This window comes from Pipistrellus hanaki, assembly GCF_964339955.1.
Source record: "Pipistrellus hanaki genome assembly, chromosome: 1".
Classification (NCBI taxonomy): domain Eukaryota; kingdom Metazoa; phylum Chordata; class Mammalia; order Chiroptera; family Vespertilionidae; genus Pipistrellus; species Pipistrellus hanaki.
The window spans coordinates 11,014,278-11,039,919 of NC_140503.1; the positions used below are offsets into that span (position 1 = coordinate 11,014,278).

The following is a 25,642-nucleotide window of genomic DNA, read 5'->3' on the forward strand; positions in this document are numbered from 1 at the left end:
CAACACAAACAAGGTCCCTGGCTGGCAGTGCAGTCTTCCTCTGAGTCAGAGCTCTTTAACAAGAATATAAAACAGATGGGGAGGAGGAGGCTCATTTTTCCAGCCCTGCAGGGTGTGCAGGTGGGATTGATAGGCAACACCAGACCCTCTTTTATCAGAACTTCTGCCCTGTCATGGCCCACACATGTGCCTACAGCGGCATTCTTACCCTACACAGCCTACCAAGACTTTTACTCCCAAGATTACTTTAAAATCTTCTTTCAGGGAGGGCTAGTCCCCGTCAAGGGGATGGAAAGTGACAGACTTCATTCAGAAAATTAGTTCATTATCATTCATACTGTGGTAGTGGGCTGAACAGTGTCCTCCAAATAATCTTGTCCACCTAGAACCACAGAATATGACCTTATTTGGAAATCGGGTCTTTGCAGGTGTAATCAATTAAAATGAGGTCACATTGTTTTAGAGCAGTGGCTCTCATCCTTTCTAATGCCACGACTCTTTAATACAGTTCCTCATGTTGTGGTCACCCCCAACCATAAAATTATTTTCATTGCTACTTCATAACTGTAATTTTGCTTCTGTTAATGAATCATCACATAAATATCTGTGGTTTCCAATAGTCTTAGGCGACCCTGCTAGCAGTTCTCAACCTGTGGGTTGATGGTCACCACAACATGATGAACTGTATTAAAGGGTCGCGGCATTAGAAAGGTTAAGAACCACTATTTTAGAGTGAGGTCATATCATATTAGCCCAATGAATGGTGTCCTTAGAAGAGGACAGACACACCGGGAAGGAAGCCATATGACAACAAAGACAGACACTGGAGGGATGCAGCTACATATCAAGGGATGCCAAGGACTGCCAGCCACCTAGGAAGAGAGAGGCTTTGAGATGGAGCATAGCCCTGAGGAGAGCTTGATTTTAGACCTTTCAACACTGTAGGACCCTCCCCCCCATTATATTAGGTATGAAAATATTGTCTGGACTTTATACCATGATGTCATCGGTCATCAAAGCCTTAGATCATTATTAGGGAAAGAGAAGAGAAGATCAAGCTCACACAGACTCCATAGTAAAGCACTGAGCTAGAAGTCTGATGTGTATGCACCCAGAATTTTATGTGATTCCCAAATCCAAAACCCTGTGAGATGGTCTGTTAGGATGTTTTCAAGAATCTGACAAATTCAATAAAAAGGCAGTGAGGTCATAGACAAATTGAATAATAGAATAAACCAAGTTATTTGTATACTAGAAAGAGAAATCTGGTATCTTATATAGAGAACATACATTTTATGTATACAGAACACATATCAATCATTGCAAGGTAAGTCCCTCAGAGATTCTATAACCCGATGTCACTAGTCTCAAGAAGAATGGTGAACAAAGAAATTGGTGGTCCATATAGGGAAATCTAAACAAGTGTCGTTGATAAAAGTAACAGAGGACTGTATTGAGAGCTAAAGTACTGGACACATAACATATAAGATTGAAGGGTTTTAATCATGCAGGAAAAGGGTGGAAAGATTAAATTAAATATAGACTTAAATTGTGTATGCTCCTTAATGTGAAGAATAACTACCAAAGGACACAGGAAGAGGTTGTAACACCTCCAAGTCAGTAGAGAGAAGCTAAGGAGAATGTTCTCTCAGTCTCTTCCAGGTCACTGTGACTCCTCTGTACCCTTCAGCCCTAGTGCACATTACCAGGAAAGAACCTGGTTAGGGCTACAGAGCCAAGAAATTTGCTCCTCCTGGTTCCACTTGGCAGGAGGTGGGGGGAGAGGGGCAGGAAGATGTTGCTTAAACGGTGTCTGTGGTTAGGGAGCAGATACTTCCAAGAGAGTTAATGTCTATTCCACGTGGTACGTTGATGCAGCTAATCTGAGACCACATAGATGTACAGATTGTCTCTATATTCAAAACAAATACTAGAAGATTTTTATTTCCCAAGTGGTATCTACCATGTTTCCCTGAAAATAAGACCTACTTACAGGTTTCCTTCTGAGTGAAATATAAGGCATCCCCCCGAAAATAAGGACCCCCTAGGCTAAACATGAGAGATTTGGTCCACTGATTCTGAAAGAAATGGAGTCACAATAAATTCACCAGGAAATTTAGGAATTGGATTGTTATGATGATGTTTCAGAAGATGATGACATGATTGTCATTGAATAAATGAGTAAATTCTTGATACTGTAGGATTCACAGCTTGTCTGGTTTGTGTTGACAACTACCGTACTACCGTACCATATACAGGTAATAAATTTCCTTTATTTTCATTTAACAATAAATGTGTACCGTATTCTTCTTCATGGAAAAATAAGACATCCCCTGAAAATAAGACCTAGCATATCTTTGGGAGCAAAAATTAATATAAGACACTGTTTTATTTTCGGGGAAACAGAGTATATAACAACTTTCAGGATCATATTAACTTGCAATTAAAAAAAAAAAAAAGCATATGATGTCCTCCACCATATATACACCTACACACACACACCCACCACACACACACAGAGATACACAGAGTACACACCCCACAGAACCCCTAAGGTGCAATCTGTATGGCACCATGTGGGCAGAAATGGATGTGTGAGCAACACCAGCGTGAAAAGTGTCTCCAAACACTGACTTTTCCCTCCCACAACCTCTCCAATGCCATTGTGTTGAGTTTACAGCTTTGAAAATGTAATTACCACTTCTAATCACGGGAGAGTAGGTCCTGAGAATTTTAACAGGACATGCTAGACACGGATTGAAACCTCAATGAGCGATGGATAAAATAAGCACAGCTGCCATTTCTGGTCTCTTAGGAACCTAGAGACCAACCTGGGCTCAGGTCAACCTTTCCTTGAATCCCACTGTCATTGGCACATCCCCCCATTGGATTTGAAAATTAAATTGCACCGCGTACAGCTCCAAGCAAGACCATAGTGAGAGCCCAGAAAAGCTATTTGAATAAACAGGATCTAGAATGTTCCCGCTTTCTGCTGTGGCTTCCCCAGCCACCCTCATGCCTTTGGGATTTCAGGAGCAGCGTCCCTGCCAAGGAGGCTACTTCCATGATAGGAGCTAGGGTGCTGAGAAGCTCCTCTTGTTCCCAGATATCTGCCTTGTAAGTCTGCCATGAGGCCTGCAAACCCGTGAAAAAGGACACATATTTTACTGAGAAGGAAGAAACATAAAACTGTCCACATTGGACAATGATTTGGTGGGATCTTGAGGGAAGAAATCCCAGAGCCAGCAACTTTTGGAGAAGAGACCCAAAGGTCCTGACAGGAGATGCAGCTGAGCCAGGCAGGGAAGGCCTCTGAGCCCGAGTCCAGGGAAAGGTGAAGGGGGCGGGGAGAGGAAGGCACTAAACAAGGCAAACTTCACCCACTTAATTCTTCCACCTGGAGCTGAGAAGTGGAAGGAGAGATGTGCACACTGCTGGGGAAACCACAGGCCTTACACAGACCTTAGTCTCAGAACAGCTGCTTTATGTAAAGATATGAGGAATATACTACTTTTCTATGAAAACAATACAGACTTTGGGGCAAGGGAGGAGTGTATGGGGGTTGGGGGGCTAGATGATGATGACGGAGACTTGACTTGGGGTGGTGAACACACAGAACAGCGTACAGATGATGTGTTGTAGAAGTGTGCACCTGAAACCTGTATAATTTTGTGAAGCAGTGTCACCACCAGTAAACTCAATAAAAAATAAAATTAGGACAACAAATACAGACTTGCTTTGAGGTTAATGGAAAGATCCACATGGCTGTTTTAAAGAGAGGGAAATCAGGAGACTTCACCATCAAATGTGCTGACAGTGGCTTTCTTGACCCGGACTCAGATTTTCCTGGCTCATTCCCCTCACCAGCTCAGCCAGTGGCATCACTTAGGGCCTGAGAAAGCTGCTTGCTCATGAACCTCATGGATAAGAAGCAAAAAAGCTGATCCAGGGATGCCCCTTCTTCCCGACTCTGGCCACTCTCCTGCGTCTTATCTAGTCACCACCTTCAGAAGCATCTTTGGGACCAGCCAACACATGGGTTTTGTTTTTGTTTTTGTTTTTCCTACCTTAACTCCTTATTGCTGAACACCATGAGCTCCCAAATTCATCAGAATTATTCCACTGAGGTGGAATTTGTGGTCAACCCCCTGCCCGACCTGCATCTGCAGGCCTCCCACACCCACCTCTCTCGGCTTCTATTTTGACCTGGACCTTGTGGTCTGGAGGGTGGGGGCCACTTCTTCCACCAGTTGATGGAAAAGAGCGAGGACACGGAGCATCTCTTAAAGTTGCAAACCAAGGCCGGTGGCCGCATTCTCTTCCAGGATGAGCTGAAGCCTTCCCAGGATAAGTGGGCAAAACTCAAGAGGCCATGGAAGCCGCCCTGGCCTTGGAGAGGAACCTGAACCAGGCCCCTTGGGAGCTGCATGCCCCAGGTTCTACCCGCGCAGACCCTCAGCTCTGTGACTTCTGAGAGAATCACTTCCTGGGTGAGGAGTAGAAAGTCATCAAGAAGATGGGCGACACCTGACACCTCTGCAGGCCCCTGGCTCCTAGGCTGGGGGAGTATCTCCTCGAAAGACTCACCCTCAAGAGGACCCTGTGCATCCCCAGGTGCGTGGCTTTTATCTGAGCCTCTGCCCTCTGAAACCCTCTCCCATGAAACAGAAGAGGAGGGAGAGGAAGAGGGAGGAGAAGCCTTGTTCTGGGAAGTCAGTATTAAGAACACGTGTTCTTTTCTATCGAAGTTCTTCAGAAGTTGTTTTCTGTTTGAAACCCTATCATAAGCTATGCAACCAAAATAGGGCCTCTGGCCTGGCCAGTGTGGCTCAGCATTTGAGTGTCTACCCAGGAACCAAGAGGTAGTGATTCGATTGCTGGTCAGGCATATGCTCATGAGTTGCACCTCAATAACCAGTGTGGCATGCAGGAAGCAGCCGATCAAAGATTCTTTCTCATCATTGATGTTTCTCTCTCTCTCCCTCTCCCTTCCTCTCTGAAGTCAATAAAAATATTTACCTGGTGAAATGTACCTGAGACAGGCTTGGTACTGTTTGAAGTGACTGTGTTTCCAATCACTCTGGCCTGGGAAGTTTAAGACATTTAGTTTGGCCTTCTGTTTAGTCTCTGAATCATTAACAGGCTGCCTGGTCGGGCAAGTAGAGAGGTACTGCTGTTATAGGGAGCAGATGTGTTTACCTCCCCAATCTGTCTCTCACCAGCTGTGTGGCCGTGGTGGATCCTGTTACCGCCCTGAATTCTGCTTTTCTCATCTTCAAGGTGGGGACACAGATTGCTAGACTGCTGGGCCCACTGAGCTGCTGAGAGAATCAGAGATCATGGAAGCATGTACCTTGTGACCGGTACAACTCAAGGAACTGTCAGGGTCCTTCTGAAGAGGCACATATCGTCATTCGTGAAACATTTGTTCTCTGTGGCGTCTCAGTGTTTATCTAACCTGTGATGCTGACCCCCTCATCTACTTTTGCTTTAAAAATGTAAAAAAAATCAATAAAATAAAATAAAAAAATAAAATAAAAAAGACAGCACACCAAGATGCAGATTTTACTATTTGGTTGATCTTGTGCCGGTGATGTAACTTTTTCCAGCCACTTGTTGTTAAGTGGCTGGAAAAGATAGCACACCAGCCGAAATCGGTTTGGCTCAGTGGATAGAGCGTTGGCCTGCGGACTGGAAAGTCCCAGGTTCGATTCCAGTCAAGGGCATGTACCCTGGTTGCGGGCACATCCCCAGTAGGGGGTGTGCAAGAGACAGCTGATGGATGTTTCTCTCTCATTGATGTTTCTAACTCTCTATTCCTCTCTCTTCCTCTCTGTGAAAAATCAATAAAATATATTAAAAAAAAAAAAAAAAAAAAAAAAAAGACAGCACACCAAGATGCAGATTTCACTATCTGGGTGACCTTGTGCCGGTGATGTAACTTTTCTGAAGTCATCACCAGAACAATTGGGATTCCTAATAGTTACCTTGTGGGGTTTTGAAGATTACAAGCAGCAGGTGCTTGATACTTCATAATTACTTATTATTAGGCTGTTCTCACTCCTCACCTCTGTTCTTCAGTTTTTCACCAGGGTCTCAAAAGGTGGCCTGCATCCTTCACTTCAAAGCCCACTGTCTTAAGGAACCTGGGACACTTCCCACTGGCACTGTACTGTACACCTCCACTCAAATTGTAAAGATAGATTCTTTGGTAGATATGGGCTATTTATGTTACTTATTCCTTTTGAGGGAGCTTCAATAGTTGCTGCCTTTTGAGGATGTTAGAGGACGTTAGAGGTGAAAGTGTTCTTAGAAGCCATCTAGCAAAGTGGTTCTCATCACAGCCTCCCCTCAGACATGAATTCCAATGCAGCAAATCTTAAAGTGGAGAAAACTGAATAAGTATTAATGTTTTTCTTTCCCCCAAATTCCTGTGAAATATAGAAATATTACATAACTAGTAGCCCTGCCTTTGTAAAAAGACAACAATCTTGTTAAGAAAACTATTTGTTGCAACCCATAATTACCGAGGCACCATCTGTGACATCCAGTGTTCTTTGCATGAGCGGAGACATCCGGGCACATTTTAGGATTTTTTTTTTTAGCACAGATGGGAAAGAGAAAAGGGTGTAACCAAGCAGAAGCATGGCATGAACTATCTGATTGGTTGCATATGCTATGCTGTTGAGAAATTTTTATTTAATAGCTATTGTAAATGCACTCATTTTCCTAGAAAACTTTATTTGCAATCTATATTCAGCTTTATATTCTCCCATTGACCCTGAACATCGCCTTCAGAATGATTCTTACAAAATACCTGCTTCCTCTTCCATCCTCAGGTAAAGCTTAAACCCCTGAACTTGGAACTCAAAAACCTACATTTCAGTCCTTCCTGAGTCTCCAGATTTAGCTGTCATGGCCAGACCTCTCTAGCTGCTGTTGCCCAATGCCCATCCACCAAATGCATACTCTAGTGGCCCCCAAATATGTTGACCCAGGAGCCTTGCCTGGGATGTCTCTCCATAGCCCAGTGGTCGGCAAACTCATTAGTCAACAGAGCAACAAACTGCATCTCACAAGCCACATGTGGCTCTCAAGCCACAGTTTGCCAACCACTGCCATAGCCCATCTCTCCCCTCAGGTTGTCAAAAATCACACTGCTTTTCCGAAGTAAGACACTTCATCCAGTAATTTCTCTCATCTGCTCTCAATGCTTGTTCTTAAAAAAACATCTGTAGAGCTCCTAAACTGTTATAGCACTTAAACAGTGTCTGTAAAAATAGCATGGCACTTCAGTTAACTGTATTTGCTTAACTCAAGTCTGTTGAAGTATAATCTACTGTGAAACTGCTTTGTTGTAAGAATGTAGAATTCTGCCCTAATTGGTTTGGTTCAGTGGATAGAGTGTTGGCCTGTGGACTGAAGGGTCCCAGGTTCGATTCTAGTCAAGGGCATGTACCTTGGTTGTGGGCACAGCAGGGGGTGTGCAGGAGGCAGCTGATTGATGTTTCTCATCGATGTTTCTAACTCTCCCTTCCTCTCTATAAAATAAATAAATAAAACATATTTTTTTAAATGTAGAATTCTATAAGATTTTTGTTAAAAAGGTTTCATTGAAGTATAATTGACATACAACAAACTGTATATATTTAAAGTGTAAAATGGGATGAGATTGCAATATGTATAGACTAATGCAGCCACTACTGTAACTGAGATAACGAACATATCCATTACCCCGAAGTTTCCTCATGTGCCTTTGTGAGTCCTCCCTTGCACTCCTTTGGAACCCTAACAACAAGATTTAAAGGATGAACAAAAGAAAAAGAATTAACCTATTGGGCAATTTAGAGTCTTTCATGAGATTGAGGGGTGCTCTGAAAAGTGGGAGGAGAACCCAGAAAAGTAAGGCACAAAAGAAGTCAAAGGAGAAGAGAACTTCAAGAGAGTGAGCCATGCAAATGCTATGAAAGGTCAAGTGAGATATAGACTAAAAATGAACCACCGAGACATCCCATGTTCATAAACACACTTAATATTAAGATGGCAAAATTCCCCCAACAGATCTACACATTCAATAGAATCTGCTAATGGATATGAGGTTTCTTTGGGGATGGTGAAAATGTTTTAAAATTAATTACAGTGATGGCTGCTCAGCTGTGAATATATTAAGAATCATTGAATGGTACTAAAGAGAATGGTATGGTATATGAATAATATATTTTTAAAAGGGGTGTTTTTTTAAAAAGCACCTCTGGATTTGCTCATTGGGAGTAATTAGCGACCTTAATGAGAGCAGTTTCCATAATGAAGGGAGTACTAGAAAGAGGGAAGCTTTAGAACTGTTATTCAGAGAGAAGGTGAGGGAGAGAGAATCTAGTAGAGAAAGAAATTGAAGTTATTAGATCAGAGCAGGTGTGAGGCAGGCGGGGGTGGGCAGTGACAGTGTGAAGTTCTAGATCCCATTGAACTTGAGTGAGGGTCTATCTTTTCTCCGATTTAAAAAGGGAAAATTTTTCTCCCTAAAATCTGCCGAGGTCTGGCCTTTTCCTCCCTAAGATAATGTGGTTGCTTTCTCCAAGAGTTTCTATCATTGACATTTTACCAACCAATTACTCCTCATTAGTCAGGATTCAGGTAAGGGAAAGGATCATACTGCAAAGAATACTATAGTCCCCAGTGATTATAATCTTTATTCTTTAATATCAAGAATATGGCTTTAAATCAAGAAGTAAAATGCCAGCATCTCTAAAAAATGTTGTATTTGCCAGCCAAAAAATAGGACTAATGCCATCTACATGGAAGAATATAAAACTGCAGTTATTTTCAAATTGCTAAATAAATCTCACCCTCCCCTACTAATATCTGAGGCTAGATAACCATTTTGGAACTCTAGAACATACCCAAGGATTATTCCAATTAACCTGTTCCCTAGAATTTATAACCATTTGGTTATGACCTTTTACCTGAGCTCAATTTCTGGGTTCATTATAGTCCAAGGTTTGAGTCCTTCCACAGTATTTCTAAAAATCTTTGTGTTTTTTCTGAATGCTTAAACTCCGTCCCAGCTAAAATCTCTTGACAAGAAATCCTTCATGTTAATAAAGAATTGGTGGTGGAAACTGCATTAAAAGGATAGTGACGTGTCTTTTTATCAATTTTCCTATCTCTAAGCCATACATTATATCCTGAAGGGTGCACTGGCTCTGGGATTGGAAATGTAACAATAATTAGTACCATAGGGGACTAGTTCAGATGTGATACATTTGCAAAGGAAGAACTTCTAACCTCAGCAGCTATTCAGTGTGGGCAGCCTTCTTGCCATATCTCATTTTCATCAGCTGGAAGCTCAATGATGTTAATTTTGGTTGAACAGTTTGTATATGGGCTGAATACCTTTTTAGCCATGATGGAAGACCATTGTTCACCTTCCTTCTATATGAATGTGGGCACAGAAGCCAGAACTGACGCAGTTCAGAAATAATTTTGTTACCAAGATGTATATAGCTCCTGACGCAGTGTTAGGTCATCATTCTGCCTTCAGCCATCCTGACTCACCCTTTGCACTGGCGTTCACATTGAATTAGCATAAAGCCAGGACAAAAATATCTCTATGTCACCTTAGGTATACTGACTCATGTACTTTTTGTTGTGTGAATATTCCCTTATTATTTGCTTTTCCCGATGCATATGATGTTCATTTTAAGTGATCATAGCTATTTACAGGAGAAACACTGCAAAGTGACTTAAGAGAGTGGTTAGGAGCACATACTCAGGGGCCACCATGCCTGTATTTACCTCTCAGCTCTGCCACCTGTAACTGTTTGACCTTGGGCCAGCGGCCTGACTGGTGCCTCATTTTTGTCACAAGTAGAATGGGAGGAGCAGCACCTCCCAGGACTGCAGTGGGAATTAGATGAAATAATCACATCAAGTGCTTATAGAACAGTGCCGGGTGCACACACACCCTCAGTAAGTGTTAGCCAGTTATTAGCACTTCTTTTAAATTAACTGAGAAAACGGTTCACATTGTAAAATGTCAATCTAAATACTAAGTACAGTACTAGGGCTAGAGGAAATTCTCATGAGCTAAACCAGCACTCGCAAGCTCTGCAGAAGAAGGAAAGGTTAAAGCCTAAAACTCAGGGTCAGGACTGTGGCTCCATCATGGCCGTACCACCGGCCGCTGTGCAGCCCCAGCCCCTGCTTCCTTCCTGTGCCCCTTGAAGACACTCTCCACGTACTCTCGGAAGTTACTTCCAGCCTCTAACAATCTATAATGCCTTGAATTCACATGGTCTTGTTCTGTCAGCTAGGCAGTACTATTTACACAGATCTGAAGAGAAAGGAATAAGCATCTATTATCATAAAACGGTTTTCATGTAGTTAAGAAATGAAAACTACATGGACAGATTCCAAAATCCAAAATGGAGTGTCCCTGTCCCCTTGACGCACGACCTTGAACAAACACTTTAAGAAGAGCTCCTCTATTCCAGTTCGGGGCCTGTCCAGGATTTACGAGGCACAGAACGGGGACCTGGCCTGACCTTCCAGGGCTGAGCACAGGTGGGACTCCTGGCCTGTGACCCCATTTCTAACCCTCATGTTCTGACACCAACAGTGTGACAGCCCAAAAATAGCTTCTCAGGAACAAAACCAACTTGGTGGTGCATTATTTCAAATAAAATGAAAATGATGACTTGATTTCTAAGAATACTGACTTCCGAAAGTGTTTTTATCTGAGCTCCCTGAAATAAGATCTCATGAAAAATAACAGAACCATGGTGTTTTACACACTGGTTTATTTTAAAGCATAATGTATAAGAAAAGGTAGAGTCTCTCACAAAGTATCTGATAAATACTTTAAAGAAATCTCTAATAAGGGTAAATGTACACACTTTTTAGCCACAAAAGTGTAATTTTAAAGGCAAATTTCAGACCTCTTTAGCTACATGATAGCTAATGGCAAGCTTAAGAACAGTAAAAATGTGCATTAATAAAACTTTGAGGAAATTCATGAAAACATTTTATAAGCATTATAAACATCCACTATATAATGTGGGAGAAGGCTTCATGATCTACTTACAAATGCTGAAATCCTGCTTTTGTAATATTACAAAGTTATTATACAAGTTTCAATTTACATACTTGTTTAAACTCCCTCATGTCATCTTCACGAATATCAAGCACAGATTGGAATTACGCATGTATATAAACACACTACTTCCTTCCTTATGTAACGCCCATCGCAAAAATACACTTGGTCTCAGGAGCAATCAGAGCGTAGCAAAGTGCTGCTTTAGCTGTTTAATTAAGTGCTGGGTGTCCACGTGATCTGGAAATGCGGCCTCAGACTTTCGAGCAGCAATATAGCTTCTCTGTAGATCTCCAATCTGCAAAAAGACCAGGATAAGACCACAGAATAAAACTTCCCAAAAAATGAGTAAGGATTCAAAACAAGACACACTAGTCCAAACTCAATGGGGTTTCTAAGGGTAAATTGCTTGATTATGCTATTTGGAATTTAGAATTCTTTCACCTAGATAACAATTCTGACTTGAAAAAAGACGAGAAAAGGAAAATAAACAATTATATAAATGACTAGAGGCCCACTGCAGAAAGATTCCTGCAAGAATAGGGCTTCCTGCAGCAGGAGTGAAGCTCCCTCCTCCACTGCCTCGCTTCCTCCCTTCTCTGCCGCTTCACTCCCTTCTGCAGAGCTTGGCCTCCTCCTCCGCTATCTTCAGTCTTCCGCTCTGTGCCTGCATATGCAAATTAACCACCATCTTTTGGGGGGTTAAATTGCATACTTACTCCTGATAGGCTGGTGGACATAGTGGAGGGATGGTCAATTTCTCTTTCATTAGTGTAGATTTCCATGCCAATTACTGAATCCTTCCCAAACCCAGCAGTTCCTTAATGAGTATATTTTTAATGATTAAATGTCATATCTTAAAATGTAAAATAATTCTTCTGCAACCCATAATGGTATTAAGTTTAGGCAATATTTGGTGATAACGTTCTTTAAAGTTTATTACACTGTTCCTTAAGGGAAGACATATGTGTAAATAATAATTGTGTTTAAAAAATCATTTCTTTCAGGAAGTTATGGTTAGAATGCCCTTATTTATCTGTATTTTTTAAAAACCAAGTTGCTGTAAAAAGAGAATACCTTATCAGAGATTGTTGCAAAATTAAAATGCGGTTCATACAAGTGGGGTGCTAAAGATGATGCAGTTTGCAACAGCGCTCTTGCCTGTGGAAAGAAAAGAAAAGAAAAACCAAAGGTATCTGAGCAGATGGTAGCACTATATTTATGATTTTTTTTTTGTAAAGAATCTTTAACCAGGATAGGACCTTAGTAAACATGATGCGATAAATACAGATGACATTCCTTATGAAATACAACTTACTAATGTTCTAATAACTACTTATATTTTCCAAAACTAGATTAATACTAAAATGTTTCAAAATATGGAAAAAATAAGGGAACTGAAAACTTAGAATAGATTTAGTTATTTGAGAACCGCTATTCTTCTAAAGTTTATATTTCAATATGACAACTCAAAATATAATCCTCTCAATGCAAAAAATAATAATAAGTCTTGTTAATCCAGTATGTGTTGCTGTTGACTGAGTTAGTGGGCTCCTAATGATCTGTTCTCTAATACAACAAACACACCTAAATGCCACAGAAAATGTCAAAGCTCCACACTCTGTTCTGGGTGGCAGTGAGCAAACAGTTTATTACTCTGCTGCCAGTGCCTGAAGGTGTCCTGGACAATGAAGTGCGACATGGCCTTTCTAAAAAGGGGACGAAGCTGAGACCCCGGTGAAGAAAAGAAAAGTCCCTGCAGGATCTGCAAGAACTCTCCGAAGGCCCTAAAGTAAGGACAGTCCCTGCGTGTCTGCAGAGCAGCAAGGCAGCGAACGTGCCCAGAAGCCAGTGTGAAAGGTGTACAGTGGTCCTCCCTCATCCACGGGGAAACGCTCCAAGACCCCCAGTGGATGGATGCCTGAAACCAGGGATAGTACCAAACCCTGCACATTCTGTTTTTCTTATACATACATATTGATGATAGTTTAATTTATAAATTAGGCACAATAAGAGATTAACAACACTAGTAAGATAGAACAATTATGACAATATACATTATGTAAATGTCATCTCTCTTTCTCTCTCTCTCTTTCTCTCTCTCTCTCTCTCTCTCTCTCTCTCTCTCTCTCTCTCTCTCTCTCCTCTTTCTCTCTCATAACCAATCTGATAACTGTGACAGCTAAGTGACTGATGTGCAGTGACTGATGTGCAGCGTGGATAAACTGGACAGAGGGATGATTCCCGCCCTGGGCAAGATGGAGAGGGATCGCACTCAGGATGGTGCTCAATTTAAGACTCATAAGTTGTTGCCGAAACCAGTTTGGCTCAGTGGATAGAGTGTCAGCTTGCGGACTGAAGGGTCCCAGGTTCGATTCCAGTCAAGGGCATGTACCCTCAGTGGGGGGGTTGCAGGAGACAGATGATCGATGTTTCTCACTCATTGATGTTTCTAACTATCTCCCTTCCTCTCTGTAAAAAATCAATTAAAAAAAAAAAAAGACTCATAAGTTGTTATTCCTGTAATTTCCCATTTTACATTTTAGGACCATGGTTGAGCGTGAGTAACTGAAACCGAAGAAAGCGAAACCGTGGAAAGAGGGGGCTGCACAGTGGCAAAGGTGTGTCTGAGAGGGAGCCAGAGGCCATGTTCCTCGGGCCTCCTAGGCCAAGTGTTCAGTCCAGGTTTTATTTCCGATGAAAAGAGAAAGTTGCTGAAGGATGCTCAGCGAAGTAGTAATAAAATAACCTTGTTTGCTGTTTAAAAATCCCTGCGGCTGTCCTGAGGAGGATGTCTTAGAGGCACACTCACTTGCTGACTTGAAAACAAAAAGACCAGCCAGGAGACTCTTGTATTGGTCCAGGCAGGAGGTGAGAGCAGGTGGGGGAGTGTGGTAAGGGAGGAAGGTGGCCGGGTTCGGGACGAGGCTTGGAGGTCGGCCTGACAAGGGCTTGGGGACCCTGCTGGGGACATGGGTGGCAGGAGAGGCAGTCCGAACAAGAGGCCTCCAGGGTGCCCCCAGGATTCTGGCTTGAGCAGCTCCCGGGTGGGTGGGGACTGTGAAGGTGCAACATTCCCCCGAGACAGGGAAGACTAGGGCTGCAGGTCTGTCCTGATAAACCAGGTGCTAGTGACTCGTGCCAGGTCACATCACTAACGTGTGACGGGCTGGGATTCAGACCCAGCTCCCGGTTAAATGTCAGCCTGCGGAGGTGCTGCCGGGACAGCTTTTCCTGGGAGGCAGCGGCCTGTCCGCTGTGCAGGGCGGGGCGCTGACCTGTTCCACGTGGCCCTTCCGCATCTCCAGCACGGCCAGGTTGTTGTAGGCCTCGGCGTGGTGGTTGTTGTTGACCAGAGCCAGCCTGAAGCACTGGTGGGCCAGGCTCGTGTCTCCCACTCCCTGCAAAAGAGACACGCGTGTCCGCCCACCCGACCCACACGCTTCCTCCCGCCACCTCCTCCGGTCTGAGCAAGAGTGCCGATCATGGGAGTCAAACGGGGAATTGTACGTGAGAGGATTTAACTCGGGAATATAAAGGGAGTGTGGTGACGCTTAGAAGTCTCTACATTGCCACCTAAGACTGTTGCCGAGCCTGGATTCACTATTCCTGAAAAGGCCTTCAGGCTGCACCACCTTTTCTACAACAGAAGTTGTCTGAGAGGAACGACATACCACAGCTATATGTCCCAGGTTGTACCAGACATCAGCCGTCTCTTCTTCGTTCTCAGCCAGAGAAAGGGCACGTTCGAATGAGGTCAGGGTCATGTCGTACTGCTGGGCATAGAAGCAGCAGAGCCCCAGGTTGTTGAAGAGCTGGCAGTTATAAACCCCCATCTGCAGGAGGCGCCTGTGTGAGGAGAGAAGACATATTTTGGCGTCAGGCCAACTTTACAAATGTTCACACAGATGCATTTTTTACAAAGTTAGAAGTGAATTTATTTTATAATTTTAACACCCCCAAATAGAAGTAAAAAGTATTGCAGTCAATGAAAAAAAAATAAATGTTAAAGCAAATACAGAAGCATGCCTTTTTGAATGGTACCCGTTATGGGAAATGTGTCCAGAGGCAAAGTCAGACAACTTATCTAAGTTTTTCCCCTCCAAAAAGCTTGGTTGGAGAATCAAAATAAGATAAAAATAGTCACGTAAAGTGAAACCCACACATTTTTGCGTCATAATGCTTTCGTACCCATAGGTAAGCTCCTAAACATCCTGATCTAATTTGAGGATGTTTAGCATTTACTTCCACATTTTCAGCTGAGTTGGGTCCTGGTTTTGGCGATGAGTATTTTGTAGTTTAGCTGCATCTACCAACCAATGGGCTCCCATTGAGGAAGACAAGACCGCGACAGCTCAGGAAGCCCATTTGCTTCTAAGCATCATTAATCCCATAGACAAAGGACAAGAGCTCAAATAAGCAGATGAAATCCAGCCCAGCTGCCCTGAGGAACCCATAGGGGCAGGAGAACAGACAGCATCGATATTATCGCTTATATGTATCTGGGAAGAACTCTTGCCAGTTGCCAGTTACCACCTTTTATATTACCTAAGGGCTGAAGAGGAAATCGAAATTTAAAAATTCATCAGAAACAAGCTGTGGGATAAAATAAGTCTGTGAGGGGAAAAAAAAAAAAAAACAAACCCAAAGAACAGAATTCATTTAGACTGAAAAATTTTTTGGACAGAAGTTGACAATGCTTCACAGAACAGGGGATGCTGTTTCAGGACCCCATTGGGGCTCAGGACCTGGGAGCTGCTTCTCTTTGCTAATCTCACCCCCATCTCAGCTTCCAGGTTGTTACATTACACAGAGAGGTTTGAACGAAGGCAGAGATGGTGAGAGGGAGGTGCTTCCAGCAGCCATAGAACTGATTAATGACAAAATGACTAATTTGTACAATGCCAGAGGGTTAAACACTCAGGTGATTATTGGGGTGTGTTTCTACAAGGTGCCAAATATCTGTGCATTTCCAAATTTTGAGAGGTCACTTTTAATGCTCATAAAACACCTGGGTGGCCGAAACCGGTTTGGCTCAGTGAATAGAGCGTCAGCCTGCAGACTGAAAGGTCCCAGGTTTGATTCCGGTCAAGGGCATGTACCTTGGTTGGAGGCACATCCCCAGTAGGGGGTGTGCAGGAGGCAGCTGGTCGATGTTTCTCTCTCATCGATGTTTCTAGCTCTCTCTCTCTCCCTTCCTTCCTTTCTGTAAAAAATCAATAAAATATATTTTAAAAAAACACAAAACATCTGGGTGTTGGGAGTTTCTAGTCTCATAGAGACATGGCTTATCCACTATTTATCTACATTCCCTCTTTATTACTGTCTCACCAATATTCCACAGGAAAGGAGTCTCACAAACTGAAGGGAGAGCTCACCTGTAGAAGCGGAGGGCGACTTCTGGTTGATCAGAGTAAAAGTGGTTGCTCCCAGTGCATGCAATGGCCTCCATGTGAGTGTTGTCCTGTTTCAAAACTTCTTTGTAGTATTCAGAGGCTGATGAGATATTGTTCATTTCCTATTCGCCATCAAGATAGAAGACAATAATTTTAAAAATATATTTTTACTGATTTTTTTTTTTTTTTTTTTTTTTACAGAGAGAAAGGGAGAGGGATAGAGAGCTAGAAACAACGATGAGAGAGAAACATCGATCAGCTGCCTCCTGGGACCCTTCAGTCTGCAGGCTGACACGCTATCCACTGAGCTAAACCAGTCAGGGCAGAAGAGCAATCACTGACTGATATTGCCAAGTCATTACTTTCTGACTGGTTTACATTCTCTCATTCAGTAAATATTTATTAAGAACCTACCAGACTGTTCTAGGCCCTGGGGACACAATATAAACCAAAAAGATAAAGTTGCTATCCTCAAGGAGGCTGCATCCGGTAGAGGATCAACAAATGACCACACATGTGATGTGATGTCGGGCAAGGCCAAGGGATGGAGAGAAAAACAGAGCAGGGTGAGGAGACGGGAGGGTGCTGATGCAGAAGGGCCGCGGAGAGGGTGCCGTGAGCACAGGCCTGGGTGGAGGGAGGGGCTGAGACCTGAGCACATTTGCTGTTCATACAAAACATCTCTGCCGGCCCGTGCAGCGTAGGCTGCGGTGCTAGGACAAACTTCACTGGTGAACGCCAAAGTCATTGTCACTCCAGAGAAAAAGGACACGCTGGAAATCTTCATGCCGCAAACTCTGCGCCAAGGGGAATGGATTCAAGGGGAATGCTGCCCCCGACCAGCTCAGGTCTGGGCCTCGTCCTCATCACCCTACGTGTGCATGGCCCTGTCCCCACGAAAACCTTTCCTCTCTCATCTGCCTTCCTCTGAGTGTGAAGTGAAATTCTCCTTTCCTCACAAACCTCCCCTGGGCACTCTTAACAGGATAGGTTCCTCCAACTCCTGGCCACCGCGAAGCAGGGCAAGGAAGAAGGTGGCTGGTTAAAGGGCCTGCGCCCTATCGCAGGCATGGCAGCAGTGACCATCACAGAGGCATGGAGGGAACTCTGACCAGCAAACACAGGCTAGAGGTGCCCGCGTTCTCTAGGTCTCTCTGCCAGCACTTCCTGCCTAAGGAAGACCGGCAGAAGGACTGGGATGTGAGAAGGCAGAGCATGAAGGTGCAAGAGCATAAGGATCGCAACCCTATGCACGAATGCCACTGGGTTCACAGCCCAGTTTATTTCTCCTCCTCCCCAAGCTTCTTGGTCAAAATTCTGTTCAACGTGGAGTCACACACGTAGAGATACAGAGATAGAAAATTTTTATGGAATGATCAAAGTTCTCTATTTACATGTCTATCAAAACTATATTTCAAAAAGAAAAACCACCTTTCCAGACAATTCAAAAATACTACTGTTTTTCTTTTTTTAAAGTGATGCATGTTCATTACAAAAAATCTGGAAAATACTGAAACTGTAAAACCAAAAATAAAAATCATTCATATACTACTCCCCAGATATAGAAACTATTAATATTTTCCACTTTTTCTAACAAAATAATTTTTACAATATCGTAACTAGCATTTCAGGGCATTTAAAAGAGAACAGAGGTGCTTCTATTAAATACTATATTCGAAGTCCTAAACAATAATATATTTTTTAGTTTGGTAAAATAATTGAAGAAATGAAACTATTTGTAGTGATGATTATTTTATTACTTAGAAATTTTAAGAGAACCTGTGGATAATGAATTAAAACTTAAAGAGTATTTAACCAGGTTGCTAGTATCAAATCTACTTTTAAAAATTAATGCATTCCTACTAACCAGAAATAATCAAACAGAAAATACAATAGAAAAAAGGATCCCATTCATAGTTATATGCAGGAATACATCTGTGCAGAAAAAGTTAACTAGCAGGTCTGAGACTGTTATTCCTGGAAAGGCTGGCTTACAAGGTTGGCCCCTGAGCAGCATCTCAGAACTTTGCTAGTTCCCTACACTGATATAAAACTTTCCCAAATGATAAGAACTGCTCACCTCACTTACACTGTGCAAGCAATGTCATTTTTGCTGAACAGTGCTTGACTTTTGGGAGTCTGGGATTTGGGTACGTGATAGGCAGAGGGTGCCTATATGACCAGCCCCTAGTAATAGCCTTGTACACCAAGTCTCCAATGTGCTTCCCTGATAGACACTGCTTGGTACACGTGGTCATAGCCTGGGGCTGAAAGAATGAGATGTGTCCTGTGTGAGTCCACAGGGGGAGGACTCTTGGAAGCTCATGCCTGCTTTCCTCTGAACTCTGCCCCAGGTGCCTCTTCCCTTTTCTTAAGGTCTTTCTAATAAATCACCCAACTTCAGGGTGGTTTGGGAGACCCCCAACAAAACATCTTTAAGAGATAATTAAAAAATATGTGCTGTAAAATAAAAGAGATAAAAGTGAAAGGAGACATATTGAGAGTGGGGGAGAAGCAGCCCAGCCCACCCCCTCACTCTTGTATTCAACTCAAGTCCCATCACTATCCCTGCAGTTATTTTTAATGGTTCTTGACAAGTCAGTCCTAAAATCAATATAGGAGAGCAAAGGGCCAAGAATAACCAATTGTGAAGAACAGGTCTGGGGAATTATTGAAAAGCTAAAGTAATTAGGCAGCAGGAAGGATATCTCAATGGGACTTTTCATGGAATTTGACATGACTGCTAAAATTTATAAAAAGTAAGCAAAGTCCTGATAATGATGAACAAAGTGCCCTACTAAATAGCAAGTTTTATAAAACCACAGTAATTAAGATGGTATAATATTGGCATAAGTTTAGACAAACAGACCAACAGAACAGAATTGAAGGCCCCAAATCATGTCTACCCTACATAGAAAAAAAATTATAGTGACATTTGAGACCTTAGGAAAAGGTCCATAAATGTACAATAAATGTACTGAGACAACAAGCAAGCTATAGAAACTAATTTATTTTTATTTTTTTTAAATATATTTTTATTGATTTTGTACAGATAGGAAGGGAGAGAGATAGAGAGTTAGAAACATCGATGAGAGAGAGTCATCGATCAGCTGCCTCTTGCACACCCCCTAGTGAGGATATGCCCTCAACCAAGGTACATGCCCTTGACCGGAATCGAACCCGGGACCCTTCAGTCCCCAAGCCGATGCTCTATCCATTGAGCCAAACCGGTTTCGGCTATAGAAACTAATTTAAATCCCTATTTCATACCATTCTCCATACATTTATGTACGTTTGAAATATTGCTTAAGAAAAAGTCAGCTTTACTAAATGCATCCACTAAAATCTCTTACTCTGTTGGTAAACTACAGGCCAGCAGTCCTGGTTTTATGAATTGTTCTCCTTGCTAGGACCCCACAGGACAATGGGCTTACTTAAGAAGCATATGACCTCAAGTTTACATCAACTTTTTGAATACTATGAATGTCACCTCGTAGATCCTGGCAATTCCACAAAGTAGGGTTACTTCTCCTGGAAACTTTTCTAAGCCTTGTTTGAAAAGGTTTAAAGCAGTCACAGGTTGATCCAATGAGGTGTAAACCTGAAACCAAGATACATTTCAGTAAAAGTACAGTTCTTAAAGTAATATAGAATTTGTTATGACAATTTGTTACATAATTACTTAGTAACAAATTATCTCCTATATATTATAGTAAAAATTGTGAAGGATTTCCAATAATGATGTTATCATTTTATCTCCACAGGTTGTATATGAAGCATTCACTCATTTATTCCTTCAATGAATAAATGAGTGAATGCTTATTGTCACAAAGACTGAGCAGTGAGTAGACAAGGATCAAGGGAAACACTTTTTAGGATAGAAGACATGACTATGTCTACAGGTTGGCCAAAAGAATCAATTGTGAGACTGAAGTTGAAGACACAGGAGAAAGTTGGGAACAGGCGCTGAGAAAGAGCAGCAGGGAGAGCTTGTGGACACGGTGGTTTTGGAAAAGGACCCTCAGGCTTGCATGCATGCATATTAGCATAACCAATGGACACAGACAGCAGCAAGTGAGGGCATGAACAAGGGGTGGCGGGGGGCGGACAATAAGGGAAATAAGCACACATATGTAATACCTTAATCAATAATTTAAAAAAAAAAATAGAGGGGAAACAGATTTGTGAAGAGTGTGGTCAAAATGTTGAAAGAATTGGCACTTGATGGCTTTCACTTAATTAGCAATCAGGATATTAGCATGAATAACCCACATATTTAAAAGAAATCTCTAAATTAGAGAATTATTTTGTGTATAGAAACATAAGATTCGGGCTTTTTTTCTTCATGACCATGGGTCCTCCATTTCTTCCTCCAAAGATAGTTTGTGCTTTGAAGAGGCCCAAGTAGATACACAGAAAACTGTTCACAGTGTTTATTACCAAAATATAAGACTAGAGAGGAAGTATGGGTGAAATTTTTTCAACTTTTACCTTATATATTTTTTAAACTTCTTTTTAAAATATAATGAATTATATAATTTAATATGCAAAATAATATAAAATATTGAATAATCATTTTTAAATTAACCATCTAGAATTGTAATAATTCTGTTCCTAAAATCTGCTGATCCCTATCAGCTAACAATCATTCCTTCATATATTTAAAAAATAATTAAATTTTACCTCTATACAGTCATGTAGACAATGGATTTAAACAAATTAATTTATGGAAAAATAAGTCAAACCACATAGTTAACAATAGTTAAAATTAAAAGTACATTTCTTAACCACATGGTGAGTGGTTATCAACAAGATAGTATTACCTGAATTTTAATTTCAAGCTGTCAGAAAAGTTTGTCTACTGTGAGTCTTAGAAACTTACTTTAAGAGTTGAAGTTTACTATATAAGATGCAGTAGGTTTAGGTTCCAGACAGTTCAAACGTGTTTGGAACCACTGTACACGCACTAAGATGAGCACACTAAGTTCATAACACAGCTTTCATTTGCTTTTTCAGAATGCTAACGTCTAATGCCTGTTTACGAGTGGTAGCACTATCGTGTATATCTCATCTTCTTTTCAACCCCCTTCACCACACTTTTCAATTGAAAAAATTCTTAAGAGGATTGGGCACGGTGACATCATAACCACCAATTCATCAAATGTTTCCTTCAAAGTAGCCTTGGTGAGGGTCAAGAAGTAACTTTACCCCAATCCTGAGATTCTAGGTGTGCCCTCACTTCCGCCGTGGCTGTGGGTGGCACGAGGAGGCAGGGGGTAGGCTTCGGAATCAGAAAGCTCTGGGCCTGCATGCTGGCTCTAACAGCCAGGTGACCCCGAAATCTCACTGACCCTCCCAGACCTCCTTTTCCTGCAGAGCAGAAAGGAAATACTGAAACCTGCCTTGTGGAGTTGCTCTAAGGGTTAAATTGAATGCCTATGGAACAGACCAGATACAATTCCTTACACTGAGTAGGTGGCCCACACGTGGGAAATATTGTTTTTGTTATCACGGCAGAGCCAAGAAGTAAAGGACCTATATTAGAACCACCCCTGCTCTGCACAGTCTGCTTGGGTGGGACACGGTGTGTTGTTAAAAAAAAAAAAAAAAAAAAAGGAGGGGAGGTGAGGGCCTCTATGGAGCCTGCACCCATAGGGGTGGTAAGCTCGTGATATTTTCTTCTGCTCTAATGGGCAATCTTTCAAAAGGGTTTTCTTATTTTCCATCAATTTCTCCTGAAATGGTTCTTCTCTATGTGGTCTCACATTTTCCCTTGCTAAAAAGAAAAATAAGTTAAGTCTGAAGACACTAGCTTGCCAAAATATTCCTGAAGAAACTAGCAACTCTCCCCAGGTGCCGGCAGAATGTACACAGTTCTGAGGAGGCAGATTCCACTCAGATGAGGAACACTTACTTTTGCCAAGTAGAGAAATGTATCTACCATTTCTTGCTGCTTCAGAGCCGATTTAAACTGCTTTTCTGCTTCACGATACATTCCTAACCTAAGAAAAGCCATTAAAAAATTAGGCATGCACCTTAAAAATAAATACTCTAATACGCATTCATACCCTAGGGATATGGATAGAGACAAATTACATCTATAAGAGTAAGCACGTAAAAAGAAGGTAATGTCCACACACACACTTATATTAACATTAACATGTAGTTTATATAGTTTAGTAAAACACAGTCTAGTTCCCTTATTTACTGTCTATCTAATCCTCAAATGCTGTGTAGAGTCTGCTGCAGTTTAGGCACAGCAGGACCAATAGCTGCTGGTGAGCCCGGTCAGACGGGTTCAAGGCCCAGAGAGCTTATGATCAGCGGGACATATGGCAAGTGACCTGGATAAATGCTTAGAGTCTCTGTTTTACTGGAAGAACTAAAGGATGCCCTTTCTTAGAAAACAGCATTTCCTCTGAGGCAAAAATCCCAATTTTAAAACCATTTTTGAAACAATTTTGATGTAAGGAGTAATTGCCACTTGAGTTGATAGCTATACCATTTTGTTATTCTAGAAACATTTTCTTTTCCTCTTTTTGGTGTCCGATGTTGACTGTCCTAGCCTACCACTGGGAGATTTGTTCCTTGCCTAACTGTAATTGTCCTGGTATCAGACCCACCTCTTCTGCCCAGCAAACATTTTGTTACCACTAACTCAATCATTACAGCATACTCAGCCTGTCTTTAATAGGTTTGTTGGGCTTTCTTATAACTACTCCTCCCCTCTACCGCCCCTCCCCCCCCCCCGACTTCTAAGAGCTCCTTAGGCACTTTAATATTATTTAATATAATTTTATTTTGTAAGATAAAGTCAGAACAACACACAGTATGTTCCACTGTGCTACTTTCACTTAAAGGCTAGAAAAAATAGCTCTGATCTCTTTCCTAACCTAAGCCTCAAGCATTGGCTCTTCCCCAATAGCTATTGGAAGACACGGGATTAAAGGTGTGAAAAGTGAACCCCCAAAAAACTGGCCTAAAGTTAGAGGATATATGATATAACAGAAGCCCCCACCTTCTCAAAGATTTCACAACTTTTATAACGAGTAGTTATAAAATTTTACCAAAGACACTAAAAGTTCTGGAAAACAGCATATTTATGTGCATAACTTGAACTAAATGTGCAAGTCTGAAACACGTGGCTGAAGTTCATCACTGACTTCCATGAACACCTCATTATTCATGAGAGTCTGTGTATTTTTATTTTTAATTTATTTTTATTTATTTTATATTTTATTGATTTTTTTACAGAAAGGAAGGGAGAGGGATAGAGAGTTAGAAAGATCAAAGAGCCGAAACCGATTTGGCTCAATGGATAGAGTGTTGGCTTGGGGACTGAAGGGTCCCGGGTTCGATTCCGGTCAAGGGCATGTACCTTGGTTGCGGGCATATCCCCAGTAGGGGGTGTGCAAGAGGCAGCTGATTGATGACTCTCTCTCATCGATGTTTCTAGCTCTCTATCTCTCTCCCTTCCTCTCTGTACAAAATCAATGAAATATATTTAAAAAAAAAAAGAAAGAAAGAAAGAAACATCAATGAGAGAGAAACATCGATCAGCACCCTCCTGCACACCTCCTATTGATGTGCCCGCAACCAAGGTACATACCCTTGACCAGAATTGAACCTGGGACCTTTCAGTCCACAGGCCAACACTCTATCCACTGAGCAAACTGGGTGAGTCTGTATATTTTTATTTAGTAAATTGTCTCTTTCCAAAAATGATTGAAAAGGGATTACAGCAAAAAGACACATATAAATAAAAATATGAAAACAGAATTACCTTTTTAAAAACACACACACACACACACACAAGGAGATGGAAAGATAAACCAATTAAAAACCAAAGCAATCAGAGATACTGAAATACCCAGAAACCAAAGAAAAGGAAGTCTTTTATTACTGCACCCTTAGAGCTCATTTCTCCTAGTACTAGCAGAAGGAATGTACCTCCTGGGTTCATGTGCAAAGGAAATGGGTGGGCCATGTACACAGCAAGTATAATGAAAACATCGGTCATATTCATGAACACAGGCCAATATCAGAGTCAGAGTCCAGAGATAGGAGATCCCCACCAACTGCCAACATTTTCTCTGCCATTTAATTCAATAATCGTCAAGCACCAACTACATGCTCAGTTCCTGATGGCAAGAAGACGCAAAAATGAAGATAACAACCATGTCCCAAAGGCACCAATAAAGGCTGAAATAAAACATGCTCACAGGTAAACTTGGTTTCGTGGCAATGAGAACAAAAGGTGCCTGGAGAGCTCAGAGGAGGAGTGAACCAAGGTAGTTTCAGGCAGGAAGCAACAGAACAAGATTTTGCCCGACAGGATGAGGTGAGGGTGAGGGGACATTTCAGACAGAAGCAAACTGTCAGAATAAACGCACAGACGGGCGAGTGCAGAGCATGGTGGGGGGATGCCAAGTTGTCCTGGCTTAGCTGAAAAGGTAGACACAGTGAGGAATGGGAGAAGTGAGAGATGCGGGCAAACATGCAGCCTGAGACAAGACCTGGGGTACCACCCCTAAAACCCAGACTTCATTCTAAAGGTAATGCACGTTAGCCAAAGCAGCCAACAAGAGCTGTGCTTCACAACAGTACATCGACAGTAGGAAAGACTACTTGAGGCCAAAAACAAAAAAAATAGTAGTAGACAATTCAGGCAAGAAGTTCATGTAATAATTCAAACAAATGACACTAAATGCCAGAATGAGGGCATGGCTGGGACTGTGTAGTAAGGGAGCAACTGTGAAAGCTACTGCAGAAGAAGGACCAAAAGAACTAACTGGTCAGGAGCAGAAAGACGGAAGTCGGTTTGGGGCTACATCGCTGGGAGTCCATCCTTGGCCTCCCTAGTGGAAATTAGCTTTCTCTAGTTCCCTCTGCCCCTGCACCTGCTTCCATCACAGTGGGAACCGGGCTTACGGTAGTCTACTGTCCTCTCTCCGCACTGGCCTGTAAGAAACTATCATTTAAAGGAAGAAGCTCCCTAATGGGAGAGGAAATGAATGAGTGAATGTTATATCCATAATAAAGATGAGAACCTATTAAGAAACAGAGAACGGTAATATGAAAAAGTACACTCATTTAAATGCCATCCTAAATGGATGGCAGAAGGAATCTGAGTTGTGCTTATCTTTAATTATTA

The 25,642-nt window shown here is 42.0% G+C and overlaps 1 protein-coding gene across 1 annotated transcript in view; it reads right to left on the reverse strand.

The window, feature by feature from the left end:
• Window positions 1-10,779: 10,779 nt before the first annotated feature.
• The window catches only part of TTC8 (tetratricopeptide repeat domain 8), a 36,965-nt gene continuing 22,102 nt past the window's right edge, over window positions 10,780-25,642 (reverse strand). Inside the window, exons 8-14 of the mRNA XM_084884246.1 lie at window positions 22,403-22,490; window positions 19,979-20,089; window positions 16,471-16,610; window positions 14,767-14,941; window positions 14,371-14,493; window positions 12,170-12,253; window positions 10,780-11,390 (exon numbers count right to left, since the gene is read on the reverse strand). Of these exons, the coding sequence (XP_084740372.1) occupies window positions 11,274-11,390; window positions 12,170-12,253; window positions 14,371-14,493; window positions 14,767-14,941; window positions 16,471-16,610; window positions 19,979-20,089; window positions 22,403-22,490 (838 nt within the window). The 3' untranslated portion in view covers window positions 10,780-11,273. The remainder of the gene's footprint in view (window positions 11,391-12,169; window positions 12,254-14,370; window positions 14,494-14,766; window positions 14,942-16,470; window positions 16,611-19,978; window positions 20,090-22,402; window positions 22,491-25,642) is intronic.